This window comes from Salvelinus fontinalis, unplaced genomic scaffold (genome assembly GCF_029448725.1).
Source record: "Salvelinus fontinalis isolate EN_2023a unplaced genomic scaffold, ASM2944872v1 scaffold_0404, whole genome shotgun sequence".
In the NCBI taxonomy this organism is placed as follows: Eukaryota; Metazoa; Chordata; class Actinopteri; order Salmoniformes; family Salmonidae; genus Salvelinus; species Salvelinus fontinalis.
In genome coordinates, this window is record NW_026600613.1 from 151,413 (window position 1) to 175,987 (window position 24,575).

The 24,575-nt window shown below is 46.9% G+C and overlaps 1 protein-coding gene across 6 annotated transcripts in view; it reads left to right on the forward strand.

Annotated features, from left to right (window-relative positions):
- Positions 1–17,894, forward strand: part of LOC129845925 (transcription factor SOX-6-like) — a 147,378-nt gene extending 129,484 nt beyond the window's left edge. For 2 of the 6 annotated variants that reach the window (XM_055913895.1, XM_055913899.1), the window contains 2 exons: positions 12,110–12,233; positions 17,268–17,894. In XM_055913895.1, the coding sequence (XP_055769870.1) occupies positions 12,110–12,233; positions 17,268–17,431 (288 nt within the window). In that variant the 3' untranslated portion in view covers positions 17,432–17,894. The remainder of the gene's footprint in view (positions 1–12,109; positions 12,234–17,267) is intronic. The other 4 variants (XM_055913897.1, XM_055913896.1, XM_055913898.1 and 1 more) reach the window with 4 other exon arrangements.
- Positions 17,895–24,575: the final 6,681 nt, after the last annotated feature.

The following is a 24,575-nucleotide window of genomic DNA, read 5'->3' on the forward strand; positions in this document are numbered from 1 at the left end:
AGGGGGAGGGAGGGGGCTGGGCTGGAGGGTGCTGTCTGCCCTGCTTTTTAACAGCAGCAGACTTAATATAGACATATTGGAATGGCTCCCTTCCAAGAGAGCTTGTTTTACTGTGTAAGGAATTAGTGGAACAAGAAGTCATCTATTGGTTATTCCCCAGACGGCCCGACCTCACCCCAGTGTCGGATTCCTCTGCACCTTACCCTGCTCTCTGCTGCAGATAGACTGGAGGGAGAGTGGACACTACCCCCCTCCCCTACCCTCCAGACAGTCCCTGTTGTCAAAGAGCAGCGGCATATCGTACACGTATTATTAGTCAGGCTCTTGCTCAGACGCCTCTCCAGCAGAATAGAGAATGACGTGTACTTTGGCAGACGATGTTAATCTTTTACCTGCTGGCTAAATGTGAGGTCTCAGGGTCCGAGGGAAGGGGGAGACGGGTCACAGTCATGTTCAGAACAAGGACCTTTTGTTGCTGACCTGTACCTCTGTAGTAGATTGGGCTCACATTTCAGAGCAAAGGGAACAATGTTCTCTAGTCTGGGAGGCAGGTGGAGGGGAGGGAGGTGGAGGGGAGGCAGGTGGAGGGGAGGCGGGTGGAGGGGAGGGAGGTTTTGGGGAGGGAGGTAGAGACCTGGCCTTAATACCAGCTAGCCACAAGGCTGAAGGATCAAAGTCTGGCTCAGCGTTATCGATCCACTGGCCTGATTACCATCACACACCAAACAGAGCACAATGTCTGGGACTCTGATAACACGACTACACTGGACTGTGTGTGTGGGTGAGTGGGTGTGTGTGCGTGTGTGCACACCCTTTTGTGCTGTCACATTGTGTCTTTGTGAGTGTGTATGTGCCTGTATGAGTGTACATGCGTGTGTGCCCGTGACTCTGTGCGTGTCAGAGCCTGTGTTGGATTAGTGCGTAAAGCTGTAGTGCGGTCACACTGGAGGAGTGCGGTTAACTGATAAATGACCTGTGATGTGGGAGTAATGTGTGCTTGGGGATCTCTAGGATTGTTTTATGAATTGACCTCTCTAGAACAAAGTAATGCACAGCCTCTAGAGCCCATGAGTGGTTCCATTCAGTAATCTTCCTCCTGGTTGGGCTCCAGAAAGCATTCGCCCAGCTCTTTCTCTCTCTCTCTCCGCAGCAGCAGCACAGTAGCAGGCTGGGTGTTGAGTTCACATGGCCGTCTGGTGTCAGTGTTACAGTGCTTTCTGTGAGGATGAAGCCAGGGCTGCCAGCTTCCTGTAGATCTCTTTACCTTCAAATGGAGCTCCTAAGGTGCTTTCCACTTGCAGGCGTTTGGTGTGTGACTCAGTGGAGAGTAGGGGGAACGCCGTGTCAACTATCAGCACTTACAGTAACAGCTGGAGCCAGTCCTCTCTGGGTCAGATTATATCAACCCAATGTATTTTCTAACTCCTCATGTAAGATGTGAAAAGTGGGATTGCTGGAGTTGTGGCAGAACGGCTGGCAGAAATAGTGTAGGTTTAATAAGCACATTTAGACTCCCTGTTAGTGATTTCTAGCAAACATTTTGCCTAATTGTCTATTTAGTTTTATAATGTAACTGCACAAGTCATGTTATTAGACTGATATACTCTGGGTGACTCTTTTTAAATCGAATGAATAAAGATGAAACCTCACATACAGGTCTGATATTCCTCCAAACACATCTGGGTAGCACGTCGGAGGGTGTCAGTCAGCTACTGCTTAGACATTTCACCTGAGACTCCCACTGTGCTTCTCAGCAGCTCAAAACTTTTGTAACACAGTAAGAAAAACATTTTTCTTTCCTTTTCTGTCTTCTATCTCATCTTGTCAACATTGAGGGAATTTGGACATGTTAAAACAACTCCCCTCCTCCTTTAAATAGGGGTAGAGGACAGCATCCCAGTGACGCTTGGTGAGGATCAGACTGTGTTAGTGTTTGGGGGTGCGGGTGGCCTGCTGGTCTGGGTCGGTTGTGCTGCAGGGTGTCTCCTGGGCCCTGTTTAAAGACCGCTACAGTGAGGAGACAGTGAGGAGCATAGGTGCTGACAGGGGCCCTATTGAGCACAGTAATGGCTTGTACATCTCCATTTGCACCTGTATGTGTTTGTTTGCATGCGCGTGTTTGTCAGTGTGTGTATGTCTCTGTATGTATGTGTGTGTGTGTGTGTGTGTGTGTGTGTGTGTGTGTGTGTGTGTGTGTGTGTGTGTGTGTGTGTGTGTGTGCCTGTGTGCCTGTGTGCCTGTGTGTTTGTCAGTGTGTGCCTGTGTGTTTGTCAGTGTGCCTGTGTGTTTGTCAGTGTGTGTATGTCTCTGTATGTATGTGTGTGTGTGTGTGTGTGTGTGTGTGTGTGTGTGTGTGTGTGTGTGTGTGTGTGTGTGTGTGTGTGTGTGTGTGTGTGTGTGTGTGTGTGTGTGTGTGTGTGTGTGTGCCTGTGTGCCTGTGTGCCTGTGTGTTTGTCAGTGTGTGCCTGTGTGTTTGTCAGTGTGCCTGTGTGTTTGTCAGTGTGTGTATGTCTCTGTATGTGTGTGTGTGTGTGTGTGTGTGTGTGTGTGTGTGTGTTTGTTTGTCAGTGTGTGTGTGTTTGTCAGTGTGTGTGTGTGTGTGATAGAAGAGAAGAGCAGTGCTCTCTCTCATGTCTGCCCTGTCTCTTACGCTGAGTGCGTGTAATGGTAATCTGACCATGGTCAATCCCAGGCCTTTGGCTGGCTCTGCTCTCTGAACTGGCTGACCCCGGGATTAGCTGCTGCTGTACACCATTACAACACTGTAGTGCTGATGTCAATGCTTCCACTAATGACATTGATTCAGTTAGAATGAATCTCACTGTATACTCAAGCTGGTTTTACACACTTTATTTTCAGTCATTTTTTATTATATTCACAGATATTTTTGTGTTCTTTTTTAATTTTATTGATTTAAAATCTTGTTCACAGTGTTAAATCTAATTAAAACTGAGAGTTAGTGCCATTTCTCATTATGCCAGCACATCGTTGAGAGTGAAACAGATTGCACTCTGTACTGGTACAGACTTCATCAGGTCATCTGAATTGATGATACATGTTGCAAGGCGGTTGAGAGGCCTCTCTCACCCCTGGAAACCTCTGTTGGTGCGTGTGCTGGCAGAGGGAGCAGCCCCAGCCAACTATCTGTCTGACTGATCACTACAGATGCTCTTCCTCAAGTATTCCGAGTCCGATCCTCAGTGCCGAGTCTTCTGGGACTAACAATAGCACCTGTTCCTCATAAGATAGCCCATTCATGTATCTTTAATGAAGCTTTGGGGCAGAGGGTGTGAAATGGTATTATCCAGTGCTTAGCAGTGCTAAGACAAAGAGGGAGCAGTGCCAGTGTAACAATGAGTGGGGAGGACGCGGCCCAGGTGCTCTGCTCACATCTGCTCCACTTCATTCTATCAGACTCCTCAAGATCATCCTGGCAATAGAAATATTCTGGGCACCCAGCCGATAGGCAGATGAACTTCAGGGTAACTCTTTCAGGGTCTGGGTGTTGCCACAAAGGGTGGCGAAACTGACACACACACACACACACACACACACACACACACACACACACACACACACACACACACACACACACACACACACACACACACACACACACACACACACACACACACTGAAATGGAAGTCTTTTGTCTGGGAGCTGATCTGTAATTTATCAACAATGTATTCTCATAACTGGCATTCTTCTGATGCTTTTTTGACGGTTGTTTCCAGTCAATGGAAAACGAGAGTGATAATGTGTAAATTGATAAATGCATTGTCTGCTGAACTACCGTGCCATGTGTTAATTGACAGGCTGAAGGCTAGACTTCCACTATTAGCTGGCCCTTTGAAGCTTCTCCAGATTTGATTTCCCTTTCTCAGACATTAGCAGAGTAAATGAAAGTTTAATGCACAGTGCTCATTACTGTAAATCACAACCATTCAAACCCAATGCACTTATTTTCCCCGATACACATTTACATTTCCTCTTGCCTGGGTAAATCTCTTTATTGTGATATCTATTCATTAAAAACACAGTGCTGTCACTGGAGAGATTTCCCTTTTCATTTACAGCTTTGTTTGTAGGCAACATTCAGGATATTTGATGAATTTAGCTATTGTCTGATTGACACTGTATTTTCTTGATATATAGATTTTCTCTCAGATTCCAATTATATGGCATCAGATATCTGAACAGAATCTCCTTCTGCTCCTAGAGTGATCTCTACAGTAATTAGTGTCGACATGCCGAAACACATTTATTTCAGTCTTTTGTATGAACAAACGTCTGATTTCATTAAACAACTAAACTGATGATATTACTGTTTGAAACAATGATGACAGGGAATAGTTAAGATAAATATTTATCAGTGATATAAGCCGCTCATAGCTATGGAGTAATAGAATTATGATTAAATGTGTTGAATCTGTGAAGCTCAGTGTATTCAGCTTATTACAATAATAGTTCCACTTCCGTTGCACATTTGGAGCAGCAGTTTCAGTGTAACACCCTGGCTTTAGCCTGATTCGTTTTGTTAGTTTAATGCGAGTAAGGTTAATTGCAATTATGTATCTGACTGACCTTAATAGCCTTCCTGAGGGTAGACTAACACACTCAGTACTGAGGGAGAGAGAGGGAGGGAGAGAGTCTGCTTCAGAGAGTCTTTCTCTGCACCGTGAGTGCAGTACATTCAGAAAAATACTTCATCTGCTTTTATAGAACGAACACTCCAACACAGGGCAGGCCCTGTTCCCCAGTGTACCCCTTCACCTGTTGCTGGCTCTAACTCATGTTGGGACATTAATTATTGCGTTTTTTCATATGTTCTATACATGCGGGCCATAAGCCATCTTTCATCCCCTCTGCCTAGAAACCTGGAACACATTTTATTTAAGGTCGTTTCCACCAGTCTCCCAGGTCATTGACTTTTCTCCAGCCGCAGCACATTTTATGGAAATACTTTTCAGATTATAGGAAAGAAAAATGGAAATTACATGCTTCTCCATTCCTTTTCTAATGTACTTTCTGTACTTGCACTTTGTTGAAAAGCTCCGTAGACAGAAAGTGTTATTTATTTAGTTTTCAGTGTACCTATGCACCTCTGGCCAGATCGATAGAGTGGTCCTGGGGATATAAAGCGGTGGGGAACAGGCCCTGCTGCACCAGATCAGGGCACACAGGGGGAGCAGACAGAGATCATAAGCAGACCTCAGCTAGAACGTGGGGGAAAAGTCGTTGCTCAAAGCAGGTTGATTTCATGCCCCAATGCTGCGGGAGTAATTGCACCCAGACCCGTTTTATTGCAAGTTGATTTAAAAGAGGGATGAATGGAGAAACATTCTGTAAAGTGTTTATTTTGGGGGCTGACCTTTATTAACCCGTTTTCCAGGCGGGTTCCCCTGAGGTGGGCTGGCCCGGTGCTAGATTAACCCTCGCAGGCCCAACACAGCCTGGCTGCTCCCTATCACCGGCAAGCAGGAAGCAGAGGATCACAGTCAGATTGGGCTCTGCTTCAGCTCTCAGCATTGTCTCATTCTGAAGCCCCCCCACTGCCTCTAAGAGACATTAACCACACACACACACACACACACACACACACACACACACACACACACACACTCACACTCACACTCACACTCACACTCACACTCACACTCACACTCACACTCACACTACACTGCCTCTAAGAGACATTAACAACACACAAGGTCGACAGACTTGGTCTACTGCCTTTCGCTGTCTTTAAAACAGACCCACACGTACACAGATGCAGGCAGCACACACGCACACACACATGCGCGCACACAAAAACACACACACACACACACACACACACACACACACACACACACACACACACACACACACACACACACACACACACACAAAAACACTTACACACACAAACAGACTTACACACGCAATTAGAGCACATATTTATCCTCTTGCCGTAGAGAGTCCGAACAGGACAGTCAGCTTCAGCGTGGACAGTGAAGGTTAATAATGTCAGACTGAAACAGTTTAGACAGTTTGAGGAGCAGTGTAGGATATGTGGGGGGCAGGGCATGGCTCTGGACGTTAAGATGAAATATCACAAACAGACAGCGGCTGAAAGCCGTTGCTGTAAATTACCGGATCGCCTGGGCTTTTATCATCTGTATCAATGATCCTCCAAAACTATGAGATAGAGGCTGTATGTCTGAGCTCATCTTCCCTGTCAGTCAGGGCAGCAGGTTGTTTGTGTGAGGGTGTCCCTGTTTGTTTGTACATGTCCCTATGAAGCGTTATGGTTCAACCTCCCATCTCACCACACCACCGACACCACAGTGTTATGGTTCGACATCTCACCACATCACCGACACTACAGTGTTATGGTTCAACATCTCACCACATCACCGACACCACAGTGTTATGGTTCAACATCTCACCACATCACCGACACTACAGTGTTATGGTTCAACATCTCACCACATCACCGACACTACAGTGTTATGGTTCAACATCTCACCACATCACCGACACTACAGTGTTATGGTTCAACATCTCACCACATCACCGACACTACAGTGTTATGGTTCAACATCTCACCACATCACCGACACTACAGTGTTATGGTTCAACATCTCACCACATCACCGACACTACAGTGTTATGGTTCAACATCTCACCACATCACCGACACCACAGTGTTATGGGTCAACATCTCACCACATCACCGACACTACAGTGTTATGGTTCAACATCTCACCACATCACCGACACTACAGTGTTATGGTTCAACATCTCACCACATCACCGACACCACAGTGTTATGGTTCGACATCTCACCACATCACCGACACCACAGTGTTATGGTTCAACATCTCACCACATCCCCGACACTACAGTGTTACGGTTCGACATCGCGTCTCACCACACCACCGACACTACAGTGTTATGGTTCAACATCTCACAACACCACCGACACCACAGTGTTATGGTTCGACATCTCACCACATCCCCGACACTACAGTGTTACGGTTCGACATCGCGTCTCACCACACCACCGACACTACAGTGTTATGGTTCAACATCTCACCACATCACCGACACTACAGTGTTACGGTTCGACATCTCATCTCACCACCGACACCACAGTGTTATGGTTCGACATCTCATCTCACCACCGACAGTACAGTGTAATGGTTCGACATCTCATCTCATCACCGACCCTACAGTGTAATGGTTCGACATCTCATCTCACCACCGACACTACAGTCTTATGGTTCGACATCTCATCTCACGACCGACACTACAGTCTTATGGTTCGACATCTCACCTCACCACCGACGCTACAGTGTTATGGTTCAACATCTCACCACACCACCGACGCTACAGTGTTATGGTTCGACTTCTCATCTCACTACCGACACTACAGTGTTATGGTTCGACATCTCATCTCACCACCGACACTACAGTCCTATGGTTCGACATCTCATCTCACCACCGACACTACAGCGTTATGATTCGACATCTCATCTCACTACCGACACTACAGCGTTATAATTCGACATCTCATCTCACCACCGACACCACAGCATTATGGTTCGACATCTCATCTCACCACCGACACTACAGCGTTATAATTCGACATCTCATCTCACCACCGACACCACAGCATTATGGTTCGACATCTCATCTCACTACCGACACTACAGTGTTATGATTCAACATCTCATCTCACTACCGACACTACAGTGTTACGGTTCGACATCTCATCTCACCACACCACCGACACTACAGTGTTATGGTTCGACATCTCATCTCACCACCGACACTACAGTGTTATGGTTCGACATCTCATCTCACTACCGACACTACAGAGTTATGATTCGACATCTCATCTCACCACCGACACTACAGTGTTATGATTCGACATCTCATCTCACCACCGACACTACAGTGTTATGTTTCGACATCTCATCTCACCACCGACACTACAGTCTTATGGTTCGACATCTCATCTCAAAATACAACTGACACTACACCATTATGATTCGACATCTCATCTCACCACCAACACTACAGTGTTATGGTTCGACATCTCATCTCACCACCGACACTACAGTGTTATGATTCGACATCTCATCTCACCACCGACACTACAGTGTTATGGTTCGACATCTCATCTCACCACCGACACTACAGTGTTATGGTTCGACATCTCATCTCACCACACCACCGACACTACAGTGTTATGGTTCGACATCTCATCTCACCACCGACACTACAGTGTTATGGTTCGACATCTCATCTCACCACCGACACTACAGTGTTATGGTTCGACATCTCATCTCACCACCGACACTACAGCGTTATGGTTCGACATCTCATCTCACCACCGACACTACAGTGTTATGGTTCGACATCTCATCTCACGACCGACACTACAGTCTTATGGTTCGACATCTCATCTCACTACCGACACTACAGCGTTATGATTCGACATCTCATCTCACCACCGACACTACAGTGTTATGGTTCGACATCTCATCTCACCACCGACGCTACAGTGCTATGATTCGACATCTCATCTCACCACCGACGCTACAGTGCTATGATTCGACATCTCATCTCACTACTGACACTACAGTGTTATGGTTCGACATCTCATCTCACTACCGACACTACAGCGTTATGATTCGACATCTCATCTCACCACCGACGCTACAGTGCTATGATTCGACATCTCATCTCACCACCGACGCTACAGTGCTATGATTCGACATCTCATCTCACTACTGACACTACAGTGTTATGGTTCGACATCTCACCTCACTACCGACACTACAGTGTTATGATTCGACATCTCATCTCACTACCGACGCTACAGTGCTATGATTCGACATCTCATCTCATCTCACCACCGACACTACAGTGTTATGGTTCGACATCTCATCTCACCACCGACACTACAGTCTTATGGTTCGACATCTCATCTCACGACCGACACTACAGTGTTATGGTTCGACATCTCATCTCACCACCGTCACTACAGTGTTATGGTTCGACATCTCATCTCACCACCGACACTACAGTGTTATGATTCGACAACTCATCTCACCACCGACACTACAGTGTTATGGTTCGACATCTCATCTCACCACACCACCGACACTACAGTGTTATGGTTCGACATCTCATCTCACTACCGACACTACAGTGTTATGATTCGACAACTCATCTCACCACCGACACTACAGTGTTATGGTTCGACATCTCATCTCATCACACCACCGACACTACAGTGTTATGGTTCGACATCTCATCTCACCACCGACACTACAGCGTTATGATTCGACATCTCATCTCACCACCGACACTACAGTGTTATGGTTCGACATCTCATCTCACCACACCACCGACACTACAGTGTTATGGTTCGACATCTCATCACACTACCGACACTACAGTGTTATGATTCGACAACTCATCTCACCACCGACACTACAGTGTTATGGTTCGACATCTCATCTCACCACACCACCGACACTACAGTGTTATGGTTCGACATCTCATCTCACTACCGACACTACAGTGTTATGATTCGACAACTCATCTCACCACCGACACTACAGTGTTATGGTTCGACATCTCATCTCATCACACCACCGACACTACAGTCTTATGGTTCGACATCTCATCTCACCACCGACACTACAGTGCTATGATTCGACATCTCATCACACCACCGACACTACAGTGTTATGGTTCTACATCTCATCTCACCACCGATGCTACAGTGCTATGATTCGACATCTCATCTCACTACCGACACTACAGTGTTATGGTTCGACATCTCATCTCACTACCGACACTACAGTGTTATGATTCGACATCTCATCTCACCACACCACCGACACTACAGTGTTATGATTCGACGTCTCACCACACCACCGACACTACAGTGTTATGATTCGACATCTCATCTCACTACCGACACTACAGTGTTATGATTCGACATCTCATCTCACCACCGACACTACAGTGTTATGATTCGACATCTCATCTCACCACACCACCGACACTACAGCGTTTTGATTCGACATCTCATCTCACCACACCACCGACACTACAGTGTTATGGTTCGACATCTCATCTCACTACCGACACTACAGTGTTATGGTTCGACATCTCATCTCACTACCGACACTACAGTGTTATGGTTCGACATCTCATCTCACTACCGACACTACAGTGCTATGATTCGACATCTCATCTCACCACCGACACTACAGCGTTATGATTCGACATCTCATCTCACCACCGACACTACAGTGCTATGATTCGACATCTCATCTCACCACCGACACTACAGCGTTATGATTCGACATCTCATCTCACCACCGACACTACAGCGTTATGATTCGACATCTCATCTCACCACCGACACTACAGCGTTATGATTCGACATCTCATCTCACCACCGACACTACAGTGTTATGATTCGACATCTCATCTCACTACACCACCGACACTACAGCGTTTTGATTCGACATCTCATCTCACCACACCACCGACACTACAGTGTTATGGTTCGACATCTCATCTCACTACCGACACTACAGTGTTATGGTTCGACATCTCATCTCACTACCGACACTACAGTGCTATGATTCGACATCTCATCTCACTACCGACACTACAGCGTTATGATTCGACATCTCATCTCACCACCGACACTACAGTGTTATGATTCGACATCTCATCTCACCACACCACCGACACTACAGCGTTTTGATTCGACATCTCATCTCACCACACCACCGACACTACAGTGTTATGGTTCGACATCTCATCTCACTACCGACACTACAGTGTTATGGTTCGACATCTCATCTCACTACCGACACTACAGTGCTATGATTCGACATCTCATCTCACTACCGACACTACAGCGTTATGATTCGACATCTCATCTCACCACCGACACTACAGTGTTATGATTCGACATCTCATCTCACCACACCACCGACACTACAGCGTTTTGATTCGACATCTCATCTCACCACACCACCGACACTACAGTGTTATGGTTCGACATCTCATCTCACTACCGACACTACAGTGTTATGGTTCGACATCTCATCTCACTACCGACACTACAGCGTTATGATTCGACATCTCATCTCACCACCGACACTACAGTGTTATGATTCGACGTCTCACCACACCACCGACACTACAGTGTTATGGTTCGACATCTCACCTCACTACCGACACTACAGTGTTATGATTCGACATCTCATCTCACCACACGACCGACACTACAGTGTTATGATTCGACGTCTCACCACACCACCGACACTACAGTGTTATGGTTCGACATCTCACCTCACTACCGACACTACAGTGTTATGGTTCGACATCTCATCTCACCACCGACACTACAGTGTTATGGTTCGACATCTCATCTCACTACCGACACTACAGTGTTATGGTTCGATATCTCATCTCACTACCGACACTACAGTGTTATGATTCGACATCTCATCTCACCACACCACCGACAGTACAGCGAACAGCCTAAGGACATTGTGTTGATCTATTCACATACCAGTCTTTATCTGTCACCATCAGTCATCCCACTCACCGTACACACACCTACATACACCGTACACACACCATACAGACCTCTACAGGTGCTCAAATACATCTGTAACCTCCCGTTCTTTGCCTCTCACGTGTCATACCCTCTGGGCGGGGGGGACAATGCGCGTGCGGCTGGGTCCTTTGATGTGCCGTTGTGAAATAGTGTTGGGGGGATTAGGAACAGACGCGGCCGGGCCAGGTATTGTGTGAGCACACGAGGGCCGTCAGAGCCGCAGAGCCCCCTGTCAGGACGTGTTAGGCCAGGCTGTGATCTGCTCTCTCCTCTCCTCTCCTCTCCTCTCCTCTCCTCTCCTCTCCTCTCCTCTCCTCTCCTCTCCTCTCCTCTCCTCTCCTCTCCTCTCCTCTCCTCTCCTCTCCTCTCCTCTCCCCCTGCCTGCCTGCCTCAGTGTACTGCTGTCTGTGTCTGCAGCTCAGCTAGGCCTCTCTCTGATCTCCGCTTCTCTATCTGTTCAGCAGGTCCAGGGTCACATGCCTCCGCTCATGATCCCCATTTTTCCACACGACCAACGAACCCTGGCAGCAGCCGCCGCAGCCCAGCAGGGCTTTCTCTTCCCACCAGGAATCTCTTACAAGCCAGGTATGCTCCTCTCTTTCTCTCTCTGTTGTTTCTTCCTGTGTCTCTGTCTGTCCTGTTCTCTGTCTACTTCTCAATGTTATGTACATGCAGTTCTCCTCCTCACAGACACAGGTTCACTTTAACAGCATGGGTCATCTTATTGATGAAGGACCTTTCCCAATATATTCTATCCCACATTTATTATGGTTATATATTTCATACATTTACTTGCAATGTATTTCATGTAAGTAATACTTTTTTTCAGTCCTCATTTTCACTGCCCCAGATTTCATAGGATCCTTACACTACACATATTCCAGTCTCCATACGGCATCAAATATAAGTGTAGTCAGTAAGGCCAAGGCAGATGACGTACAGTACTCTATGTCACCTTGTAAATGGAGCCAAGCCTTGGGGAGTGTTCTGTGTTCAACTCCAAGGCAGCATGCCTGTTCAACAATAGATATGAGTAAAGGAGCACTGGAATGTAAACAGCTTTTCAACATGAAAGTGTCTTGACTTCTCTGGCTGTAATCACTATGGAAGAATCTGCTGAGGGAACTGCCTGCTGCAGTAACACAGTACTCTACCTAGGCACTCACTGACCCCCTCACTCTCTCACTGTACTCATCAATCACTCAAAGGATTATGTACAGCTTAGATGTCAGTTTAAACATACTGCATATTGTGGAATGTGATAGCACCAGAAACAGTACAGTATTAATGTCCAGACATACTATCCTGAGATAGTGTCTTGTCCTTCTGTATCTCTTTATGGAGATGAGCTGACACATGGCACTCATCCAGAGACAGACAGACAGACAGACAGACAGACAGACAGACAGACAGACAGACAGACAGAGAGACAGAGAGAGAGAGAGAGAGAGAGAGAGAGAGAGAGACAGAAGAGGAGGGCAAGCGTCTCCCAGGCATACAGTAATTTGTCCTGTGGGGATGAAGGGTGAAGGCCCCCTCCCGGAGGTGCCTCTCCTCCCCTTGCTTGTAGCAGCTTGCCTCCCTCTCCCTTTGTGTGACGAACAGAGAAAGAGAATGGCTCCACACGCAACACATTCCACATCCCAAAACAAATTTGTGAGAAATTGCTATGACTTGTTGTTTGACTTCCTGCTCATTGTTGCTGAGAATTAAAGATGTGTCACTCTGGGCTTCTGTATTTAAATATTCAGGCAGATCCCTGACCTGGAGTGGACCCAGGCACACAGCCTTTCTCCCCTTAGCTCTATGGCTGGGTATTCCTTTTAATTCTTGCTGAACATTGACTATCGGCTGGAAGTAAAGTAAAATTGCACATGCAAGGGTTTTCTCATCTCCCTGACCGACCTGGGGGGAGGGAAAGTCCAGGCCTCTTTTTGTCTGTCCTGAATGCTCTCACAAATACATTTGTTGTTAGCGTCGTATCACAACATTGAGGTAACTTCAGGACATGGAGGAAGGCAGAGGGGGTGGAGTAAGATTGGCTAGTCTAGTCAGCAGGTAAATAGCAGAACATTAAAAGGTATGGTAGTGCAGCTAATACATTTACTATAAAGCCACAGGATGAAAAAAAAAGTCAGCTATTTTGGAATTACAGAGGCATGACAGCTGGAACACAGCGCCTGAGGGGATTCTTTTGCCTGTCGATTTCTTTAATACATTTGACATGGAAAATGTTTTAGTACAAATACCAGAAGGTATTATGGACTCAGGCATGCATGGGTCGCCATGTGTAAACACAACCCCTGAATTATTCATGAGTTATTCATAAAGAAAAGGAAAAAGGGTCTGAAAATGACTACCAATGACTACCATCATCAACTGAAGTAGCTTAACGTCTCTATTATCCTAAACCCCCAACGCAAGATCCTACCTTATGACCAGTCTGCTAGATCAGAGGATGCTGCTGTGTCCACCCTCCATGAAGACTAGTGAAGTGAAGTGGCCAAGCGTTCACTTCCACACTAGGGCACACTAATCTGATGTCATCTTTATAAGACAGACCCTCCCAGGGGCCACTGCTTATGACCCTGACCCCGCGGTGTTGCCACGACGACAGAGCTATTGCCAGCGTCGTAGCATCGTGCCATCTCTCCCTCTGCACACTGTGCTCAATGGCCCTGACGTTGCATGGCAGAGCAGAGACGCAGGTCATCCTTTAAACAAATAGACGCCAGCTCGCTCTGTTTACATGGACACAGAGACATTCACTCTGATAGCAGTCTAATGGTCCTGCGGAATGACTCCATGGTCATTGGGTCCCTATGCTATGATGAGGACACACATAGACATCCAGCTGGAATGACTGCTGCTACATATCTGTTTCTGCCGCCGCACAATAACTGATGGACTTGTCCCTCTTGTGACTGAATACAGTAGCTGCATTAGATCTCCATGGAATCTGTGTCAGCCATTCATGCTCACAAGTGTTAGGCCTTCTATTGTTGTTCAGCACCAACTTTCTCACCACCTTGTTTAGCTGGATAGAGACATTGTTAGCACTTCAAACAGAGAAAGTGAAATAGGGCATAGAGTTAGTAATTGAACATTCATTCCAGAGCTACTTGTTTTCAAAGAACTCTAGAATATTTTACATTGCCCTTGGCATCAGGTGCGCAGTTGTGAAGAGCTCTGTTAGAGAGAGGCTTTTCCATTCTCCTGCATCAGGCCCTGCTCTATCGTCCTACCCACTCCTTTTCATTAGTGTTGAGCCCAGGCTCTCAGGCTGTGGTGTCCCCAAGCCCAGGCTCCAGGCAGCTGGAGGGCCCTGCACTAGATATGAGGGTGCTCAACGATAAAGAGGGTCAGGGCCCGATGCCGCTCAGTCCCACACAACTCCACTTAATTGGGCCCATTTTTCAGCATGACACCTGGCTGAGAAAGGAATGCAGGATGAGATGAGCCTCTCTCTCCAACATTACCATCACAGACAGAGACCTTTAAACAGTATTCAGCAGCTCCTGTCTCTGCTTTCACTTTCTCTATAGCATTATGATGTTGAACAGGTAGCGGCTCGTTGGCCCCATCTGTCTTGTTGGACAGGGAATGTCTTTGATACTGGTCTTGTTGGTAGTACCGACCATATCAGAGGTAAATTACTGGTTGATTCCTATGGAGGACCGTCTGTATGTAAGCTCTGACAGGACATAAATCACCCTTGAGTTTGGTTCACTGTGGATGAGAGATCCTGTTTGGATCACAGTGGTCACTGTGCTGCAACAGGGCTCCGGCAGCCGACTTGTCATGATGAAGGGAATCCATCAATCTCATCCCTCAGCAGTTCCAGGAGTGACAACAAACACCCGATCCAGAGTGTGCCTTCTCCATGTGCCAGAGTTATGTACCCAGCTCTGACACAGCCATGGCATCACCTGGCTCCTTCTGTTTAACCCTCCTAGAGATCCATCACCCAGGCCTGACCATGGGATCAGTCATGGGATCAGCCATCCTCAGGACAGCAGCACACTTTGAAACCCTGGTTCTCTTTCATTACTGACACCAGGCTGGCAGCACGCCCAGTCTACTGGAGTCTGCATGAAACCCTGGACCCCCTAGACCCCCCGATACCCCCCCTCCAGACCCCCCAGTACAGTGCCGGTGGTGTCCTCTCTTGGCAGCTGACCCCTCCCTGGTTTCACATGACCTACTCCCTGGTTTCACATGACTTCCTCCCTGGTTTCACATGACTTGTCATTGAGCCCCCCCTGAAGTCACGCAGAACTCCCCCACTCCTTCTCTGCACAGAGAGAGGGATGGCATACTTATGCATGGAGAGAAAAAAAGGCCATGCGGGTAGTAACGACCCACACCGCACCCCTCCTACGAGACAATTTGAAATCACTTCACTGGCCTGATTTTATTAGCCCCTGCCTTAAATGGGGATTGAATTTCCCGGCTGTATCACAATGTGCTGTGCTGTACAAGATTGCAAAGTGAGGGTGAAGGAAGAAAAAGGGAAAGGGAAAGGGGGGATACCTAGTCAGTACAACTGAATGCATTCAACTGAAATGTGTCTTCCTCAAAAGACAAGGTATACACATTTACCTCATGCCTGTGGTTTAATGGCTCCATATGAAGTGACAGGCAGAAGTGGGGACTGAACTAGTGCCAATTCCCCCTCAGTGCACATGCTTCAGTCAACCCCCCCTCCCCTCTCGTCTCCCCGCCCCTCTCCACTCCACTACAATCCCCACTCCCCACTCCCCTCTCCACCCCACTCCCCACTCCTCTCCCCTCTCACCAGTAGGCTACACTACTGGCCTGGCCCTTCTCACTGGGGTTGTTCTGTCTGTCTGTCTGTCTGTCTCTGTCTGTCTGTCTGTCTGTCTGTCTGTCTGTCTGTCTGTCTGTCTGTCTGTCTGTCGGAACACACTGGGCTGAGTGTAAAGGCTTCTGGTACTGAGTGACACACTCAACGCTCCCACAACATCAATCATATAGACTACACCTACTTCATGCTTGTCCTTCAAACTCACTGACACTGTAAAGCAATAAAATAAAAATGACATAAAAAGAGTTATTCATACTGGTTAGATTGATGTGATACCAAGATAAGAATGTTATTTGTTAACCGTGTTATTGTAAAAACACACTTGTTCTAACTAGTTTCTTAAAGCACTGTTCCCTCTTGTCTGCCAAAACTCTCACTGCCAAACAAACAATGTTGTGTCAAACAATAGCAAATGCCTGAGAGAACATGCTACTTCCTCTGTGTAATCACTTATAATCACACAGATATTTAACACACACACGCACACCTTTCATAGTGCCTGTTGGTTTCCAGCGTGGAGATGGAGAGCAGGGAGTGGGAGTTTGAGGAGGGGGGTGGTGAGGAGGGGTGTAGTGTGGTGGAGGGATACGTTCCTGTGTAATCCTGCTCCAGTCGGCCCAGCTGAGCCTTTTGTTGGTGCAGATGTTTGGGCCGAGAGCCGAGGGCCCAGAGGAGGAGAGGAGAGGGAGAGGAGGGCCCAGGGACTGTGTTGGCACATGCCTGGCTGCTGTGGGCCCGGCTCCCTTAGCTCATTGTCTCAACCTGTGCACATTGTTCTCTCCCCCCGACAGGTGATAACTACCCGGTGCAGTTCATTCCATCCACAATGGCAGCTGCGGCAGCGTCAGGACTCAGCCCCCTCCAGCTTCAGGTATGTGCTATGACAAAGAATGCTGCTCAGGACGCCTGCCAAGCCCAGGGCAGAATAACGGCTAAGCAGCTGTATGTTAAGTAATGAGCTGCACACTAAATAATCCTGGAGGCCCTAGCTCCCACAAGCTTATCACCTTACACATGCAGTTTACCCTGTTTTATAGAGGATTTAACCCCATAGCTCCACCAGAAATGGGAGTTAGGATGATAATAGTTATTAGAGGGAATGAAAATCACTCCAGTTACCTTAATCACCTCCTGTAGAATCTATCAGACAGAGACTGTTTACTGTATTAGGAAAGTTAAATACAGACCTCTGATGTTCCTGCATTACACTGTATGACCTAAAGCAGTATGTGTTGTGTGCACAGACAGAGGGGTGTGCAGTCTAAATGTAATTGGGACAGAGAGAGAGCGAGAGAGAGCGTGAGAGAGACAGAAAGAGACCGAAAGAGAGAGAGACAGACAGAAAGAGAGAGAGAAAGAGAGTTAGAGAGAGAAAAAGAGACAGAAAGAGAGAGAGAAAGCGTGAGATAGAGAGAGAGAGAGACTGAGAGAGAGAGAGCGAGAGAGAGAGAGAGAGAGAGAGAGAGGGTGTGTGTTGGTAGTGAATGTGTGTTGGTAGTGGGTGTGTGTTGGTGGTGGGTGTGTGTCAAGAGAGCGCTTGATTCCCGAACAGAAAGAGAGAATGCTGGGATAGGCTCCAAAGCCTTGCAGGAGCGTTCACATGAAGCTGTTAGAGCTGAACTGGGGTCAGGGGCTAACCCCAGGCTATACTGTTTAATAAAGATAATTATCTGGGTTCCATCTTCATAGTCAGTTCTTTCTATCCAAATAGTTCATAGTTCTTTCTATCCAAATTGACAATATGTATTCCCCAGGTTACTTTCTCTGAGTTCTATTTACATAACCACTACACAGAATGGCTATGGGAAGCAGCGAAACCCTCTGTACAATTACACTAATGCTATTACTCCTGCCTGCTTGCTTAAGAAATTATCAAAGCGCCCTTTGCAGTTCTGTGAAGTACGAAGATTGAGGACATCTTTTGAAACTGTGTAATCATAAATATTTAAGGCTATCTGAAACTACTTGAATAAGGATCGTCAGTAGACTTTAATGTTCTGCCTTTGAAACAAAGGAGAAAGGAGAGCGAAAGAATTAAAAACAGCTCTCCAAGCGCCTGCTTTTTGTGGCCGCTGTTTTGTCAACACCAGTGATAAACTGTTGATAGCAATTAGACATTAATCTCTCTGATAGCCAGGATTCTGATAGCCAGGATTCTGATAGCCAGGATTCTGATAGCCAGGATTCTGATAGCCAGGATTCTGATAGCCAGGATTCTGATAGCCAGGACTGAAGAAAAACAAAACCAGAGGGAGACAGGACTAGGAGGAGGGGGCTGAGAGGAAAGTGTCTTGTAACTTTTTGTTCTTGCTAATACATGAGCACAATTTGTCCTTCAGAGCTTATCGCTCTCAGCATTAATGAGCCTTGGCAAGTTCTAACAATGCTTGCAGTTGGAGCTGGAGAGCCCTGCTTTATGACGCAACAAGCCATGCAGCCATGGGAAGAACAATCAGGAACGTGGAAAGTGTGGGATGAGTCTGCTCATGTTCTTCTTGCGTGTGTGTGTGTGTGTGTGTGTGTGTGTGTGTGTGTGTGTGTGTGTGTGTGTGTGTGTGTGTGTGTGTGTGTGTGTGTGTGTGTGTGTGTGTGTGTGTGTGTGTGTGTGTGTGTGTGTGTGTGTGTGTGTGTGTGTGTGTGTGTGTGTGTTACTCTCTGTTTGCGTATCATAGAGAAAGCTTGAGGTTAGCACAGTCTAGGCCTACTGAGTGTCTATTTATAGTTGTGTTCTAGGTCAGATGGGCTAGCCATATATCTGAAGGTTAGGCAGGGGTGAGGAGGGGGCTTCAGCCATTAATTCTGATAACGTATTTAACCCTGGGAATGGGCGAAAACAGAGCCTCCAAGACCATGACTTGGCTGACCTTTAGAGAACACAGTAAACAAAAAGAGGTGCATTCCTATTAATTGAAGCCTGTCCGCCTGTGGTATATTCCGGCTGCCGGCTGCTATTTACCCTGCATAGAGTCTCCCTTAAAACAGCAAGGCAAGTCAAACATGCCCTTTTCTCTAGTGCTGGGATCAACAAGCTAACCATGTGACTCCTATCACTTCTTCTACAAAGCGCTGGGGGACAGGATGATTAAAACAGAATATGAAGGCAGAGATGGAAGTGATTAAGTTAAGTTCACTCTCTCCTCGCATAGTGATAATAGTGTTAGCTTCCGCCACCCATCTCCCACAAGTCTACCAGTGAAACAGAGGGAGATGCCAAGAGAGAACACAGCAGGAGCTCTGTGTGTGTCATACAAGTCACATCAGGACAAAAGAAGCAGACCAAATGTTCTTTTAGTCAACAAGAACAACAGAGCTACAAAGAGGAGATTTGTCATTTGTGGTGAGAGGATATGAGGAGACACTTTGTCCGGCAGTTGTCTGGCTTACACTGTGGCTCCTTTTTTGAGCGGTGCATCTAAGAACAGGAAGCATCACATTGTGATGTTAGTTTTTACTGGGAAATTATGACGTTTAATCAATGTGGAAAACTGATTGGATTTGAAAAAAGTAATCAACGTAAGGTCATTTGTTTTTTTTCACCCAACTTTGAACCTAAATCCAGTGACATGGTGACATTTTTTGTTGATTTCACACTGAATTCACATTCGTTGACAACTCAACCAAATGGAAATCAAAACTAGATATTGAACTGATGTCTGTGCCCAGTGGGTTATCATGTTTTTTCCTCCAGTGTATTTCTGATGTCTCTCCTAGTCTGTGTAGGCTCTTATTCTACATGCTAATCTTTTAACAAAGCATCTGTGCTGCTAATTGCTGAGGAGATTGTGTGGAGGATCAGCCAGACAGAAGTGTGTGTGTTCTGGGTGTGATCATCAGTAATGACCATATCACTAAGTTTGGTTTTCACGCATCACCAGACAGGAAGCACTGAGACTCACAACCCCTTCAACTTCCTGGGCTGAGGACCCTCCCCCTGCATGGCATTGGCTCAGCATGCCTCTCTAATTAAAATATCTCTCCCTGTCAGCAGCCTGGCAAGGTATAATTTTCACCAATTTACTCAGTTTAGATTGTGAAATATATGAACCTTAAAAAAAGTGTCTTATTGGAGGAATTAATTCCCACAATGCAGCAGCAGTAATGTGCTCAGCCATCCAGTCAGCAATGCTAGCCGCTCTGTCAGTCTTAATGTTGGCCACGCACCCGCTCACCATCTCCACTGTCATAACAGTCTGGGCCCTGCGTGGAGGATCCTCTCACTCCCCCTCCTCTCTGCCCTTTCTCTCCAGGCATAAAAAACCAAGGTAACAAAGGTTTAGGGCTGATGGATGTAAATGAATCTTGGTCGGTGCGTTTGAGTGTTGGAGAGTGTAATTTGCTTGTCAATACAGGGTGGGATGGCGGGGCCATGGTGGCTGGCAGGGGGAGGCTGTCGCCAGGCATTTTCAGTACACAGGGCAATTTCACTCAATGCTTCCCTGACAGATTGGCCCTCGTCTACGAGTCACAGGAGAGAAGGTGTAAACTATCCCTCCGACTGAGTGCCCCTCTTCATTAGGGTCCACTCAGGCCTGGGATGAGCTCAGGACAAGCAGGAAACAATAGCTCCATCCTGGACTGTCCTGGCCTGATTACAACTGACACATCTCACCTAACAGGGGAATTTGTGCTCAGATTGTACCCCCGATGTGTCCCGCCACCCACTATATTCAATTGAGTGGACAAGACAAGAGAAGAATTTCCTTAAATTTCACAAAATAATTTTCTATTTGGAGTTGCACTTAATTTGTTGTTTGTACACTATCCCCTCTCCCATAAATTGCCCTGTGAAAAACAATTTCCTTAAAGCTGATGTAGGCCTGATACATTGTTGGGCCATTTTACCAGGGTGATAAACAGGAGAGGGAACTTTAGACAGGACTGTTTTTTATCATTGGAGCCAGACTTGGGGTTTAAGCAGTTTTAGAGAAAGCATCATTGGATAAAGCGGAACATCTGTGTCCTCTCTATAGAGGATCAGAGAGAGCAGCAAATAGGAGCCTCTGCTTTCACTCTGTCAAATCTCCATTTTACTCCCTATCTCTCTCTCTGCCCCTCAGTCTCGCTCTACCCCTTTCTCTCATCTGTATCTCCCTGCTTTTTCCTCCATCGCCTACTTTGTATATTACCCTCTTTCTTTCTCTCAAGTCTTTTCTTATGCTCTTTCTGTGTGTCACTCCTGTGTCACTCCTTTTCTTCCCCAAATTACACAGGCCGCCACGTCCTTAAGCTTTAAAATATTGGATGTTAAATTGCTTGAGTGGTGACTTTACACTGCAATTACCATCCATCACAGTGGAAATGGTATCACTCAGGCCCCATGCTAAACCTGCTCCAGCCTCGCTGTCATAAACACATGAAAAGCAGCAGCCCACGTGCTACAATGACAACCGGACCAGATCTGAGCAGAGCGAGATGCATGTGAAGGGCACTCAGTGGCTGAGACGGCTGTAGTGACAGGGAGGACTCAGAGTCTCAAAGACTCCAAGACAGAGAGGGAGAGCAGGAAACCTGGTATTATCTTTTGTTTGGAGGCAAATGCATGTGTACTCCGGATGTGTGGAGAGACTGGGGCCTCTGCCATCACCAACAACAAGTGAAGCGCTTTTCACTTTAAGTTTAAAGAGAGAGAAGAACTGAGACAGACAGACAGACAGACAGAGAGAGAGAGACAGAGACTGAGAGAGAGACTGAGAGAGAGAGAGAGAGAGAGAGAGAGAGAGAGAGAGAGAGAGAGAGAGTGCAGCTGGTTCTCTGTTTGTGAGGAGAGGAGAAGAGAGCAGTGTTGTCTTTGAAGGTAACCCAGAGCAGTGCAGCAGTGCTAGCTGTGTGTGGAGAAGAGGAGAGCTAATGGGATGGCTAGGTGAGCAGCTGGATAGGCTCTTTAGTGAACAGAGGGACAGATGGACAGACAGTGTGGATAATGCAGTGAGAGGTGCTGAATGTAAGGGCTGGCTCAGGGTCCTGACTGATGGCTCAGAGCTTTGGGCCTGGAGAACCCACACATGCTAGGCTAGGATAGTTAGATCCAAGATGACTAGGATTGTGTTGTTGAGAGTGTGTGTGCATGTGTGTGTCTATTAGAGTGAGGCAGAGGCGAGCAGGCTGAAAAGAGAGAGAAGGAGAGAAGGAGGAGGGGTAGAGCAGGGGAGCAGGTTGGGTGCCAGCAGATGAGACAGATGTTGGGCCATACTGGAAAGCATCGGCACAGTGCACCAGGACGCCTGCCTCCGCTCCTGACATCTGGGCCTGGCCTGGGTCAGCCTGCCTGGTCGCCCTGGGCAATGAGCCTGTACAAGCCTTGTGGCAAACGGGGCTGGCGCTGCGCTGCCTTTTAAACAGCGAGGTGCACCAGAGAATGATTAATGCCCTCATGTCCACCCCACTGCTCAGCAGAGGCAAGGCAGAGGTGACTGAGAGAGAGAGCGAGAGAACACCCACTGCCTCAAACAGGGGATGAACAATAGCAAATCACACTCACAATACTGTACTATATAGAATAGCTGTGTCTTCTTTCAGTCATTTATATTCTGCAGAGATGTTTTTCAGTGTATGTTGCGTCAGACTGAGTTGAATCTGAGGCCTCAGTTGTTGTAAGTGTGTAATGTACCATAATGGCTGGGAGCAGGAAGGCTGTCCAAATCTGCCACTGTATTTTACAGCATCTGTCAATGAGCTTTGGCCCTGCCCTTCTCTTTAAGAACAAACAAGATTCTACAGCTTGTTTTTCTGAGAAATGTTTTTTTCCCTCCCTGTTTTTCCCCCAAAGCCCACTCCACATCCCCCTCGCTCTCCGTCCTCTGCCCCAAGTTCACAAAATGCGGAAGCGACGTACAGGACCTACTCTGCCTGTTATCAATGCTACTCTCTAGTTGTTGCTTTTCCTTTTCGTTTAACACCAAATTAAAAGTGTGGAAACTTAACAAATACCAGGATGAAACAACACACATCTAATTAATTGTGGCTGACAATAATTATTTTGTTCCGAATGGATTGGTTTATCCAAGACGCAAAATAATGAGTTTTCCTTATACATAAATAATGGTAATTGATCTATTGCCTTTTATATATATGCCCTATACTATATCTAATAGCCTCAGTTGAGTCTAATATTCTGGGAGCATGGTCTGGACATGTGCTGAGATGTCCATCATCAGTGGAGTGTGTAATCTCAGTATAATGTTGTCGCAGGCAGAAAAGTGAACCTCCTCGTTTAACCTCTGCCGCCTCCAGAGGGCTTGTTTTTAATTACTAGAGGCTAACAAGCTGACCTTGGGCCTGGCGCACTCATTTGGAATCCATGCTCGCTGAGATGTGCTCTGCTGAGAGATGGGGGAGGGAGGAAGGGAAGGAGGGAGAGAAGGAGGGAGGGACGGGGTCGCAGGCATGGTGTGTGCGTGTGTTTGTGTGTGTGTATGTGTGTGTTTGAACTGTTTTCTGTGAGGAAGGGGATACTGTAGGAGTCAACACAGAGGCTTTGTTCAGTCTTAGTTCATGTTTCTGTATTCTGGCAGAAATAGCATTATCCCCAGGAGAACCCAGGCAGCAGGACCTCTGTGCCTGCCTGCCTGCCTGCCTGCCCAGCAGAGCCATGGGGGAGGGGTGAGGGCTGAGGGAGCATAATGTCAAACATCCAGAGAAACAGGAAACTTTACCAGCCCCAACGACTTATAGTATAGCACTGAAACCATAACATGACATTTATCATAGACATAACTTGTGTTAAAAGTAGTCATTATTCACCCCCATTTGCTCTCTCTCTCTCTCCTTTCCTCTCTCTATCCCCCTCTCTCTCTCTCTCTCTCTCTCTCTCTCTCTCTCTCTCTCTCCTCTCTCTCTCTCTCCTCTCTCGCTCTCTCACATACACTTACTCAACACAAACACTCTGGCATATTCCTACCCTCAATAGCCGTTTCCATTTTAATTGGTAAGGACAGTGAAGTCAACCGTTTTAGTGCTTGAGAGGAGTTTGTTTTTGTGGCAATAGAGTGCAGGTTGAAACCACTACTGCTGATGATGAGAGCAGAGAGCAGAGACCACTCAGGACTCCACTTGCTGCATGCTGGCCATAGTGGACCTGGGGCACCAAGCCAGCTCTTCCC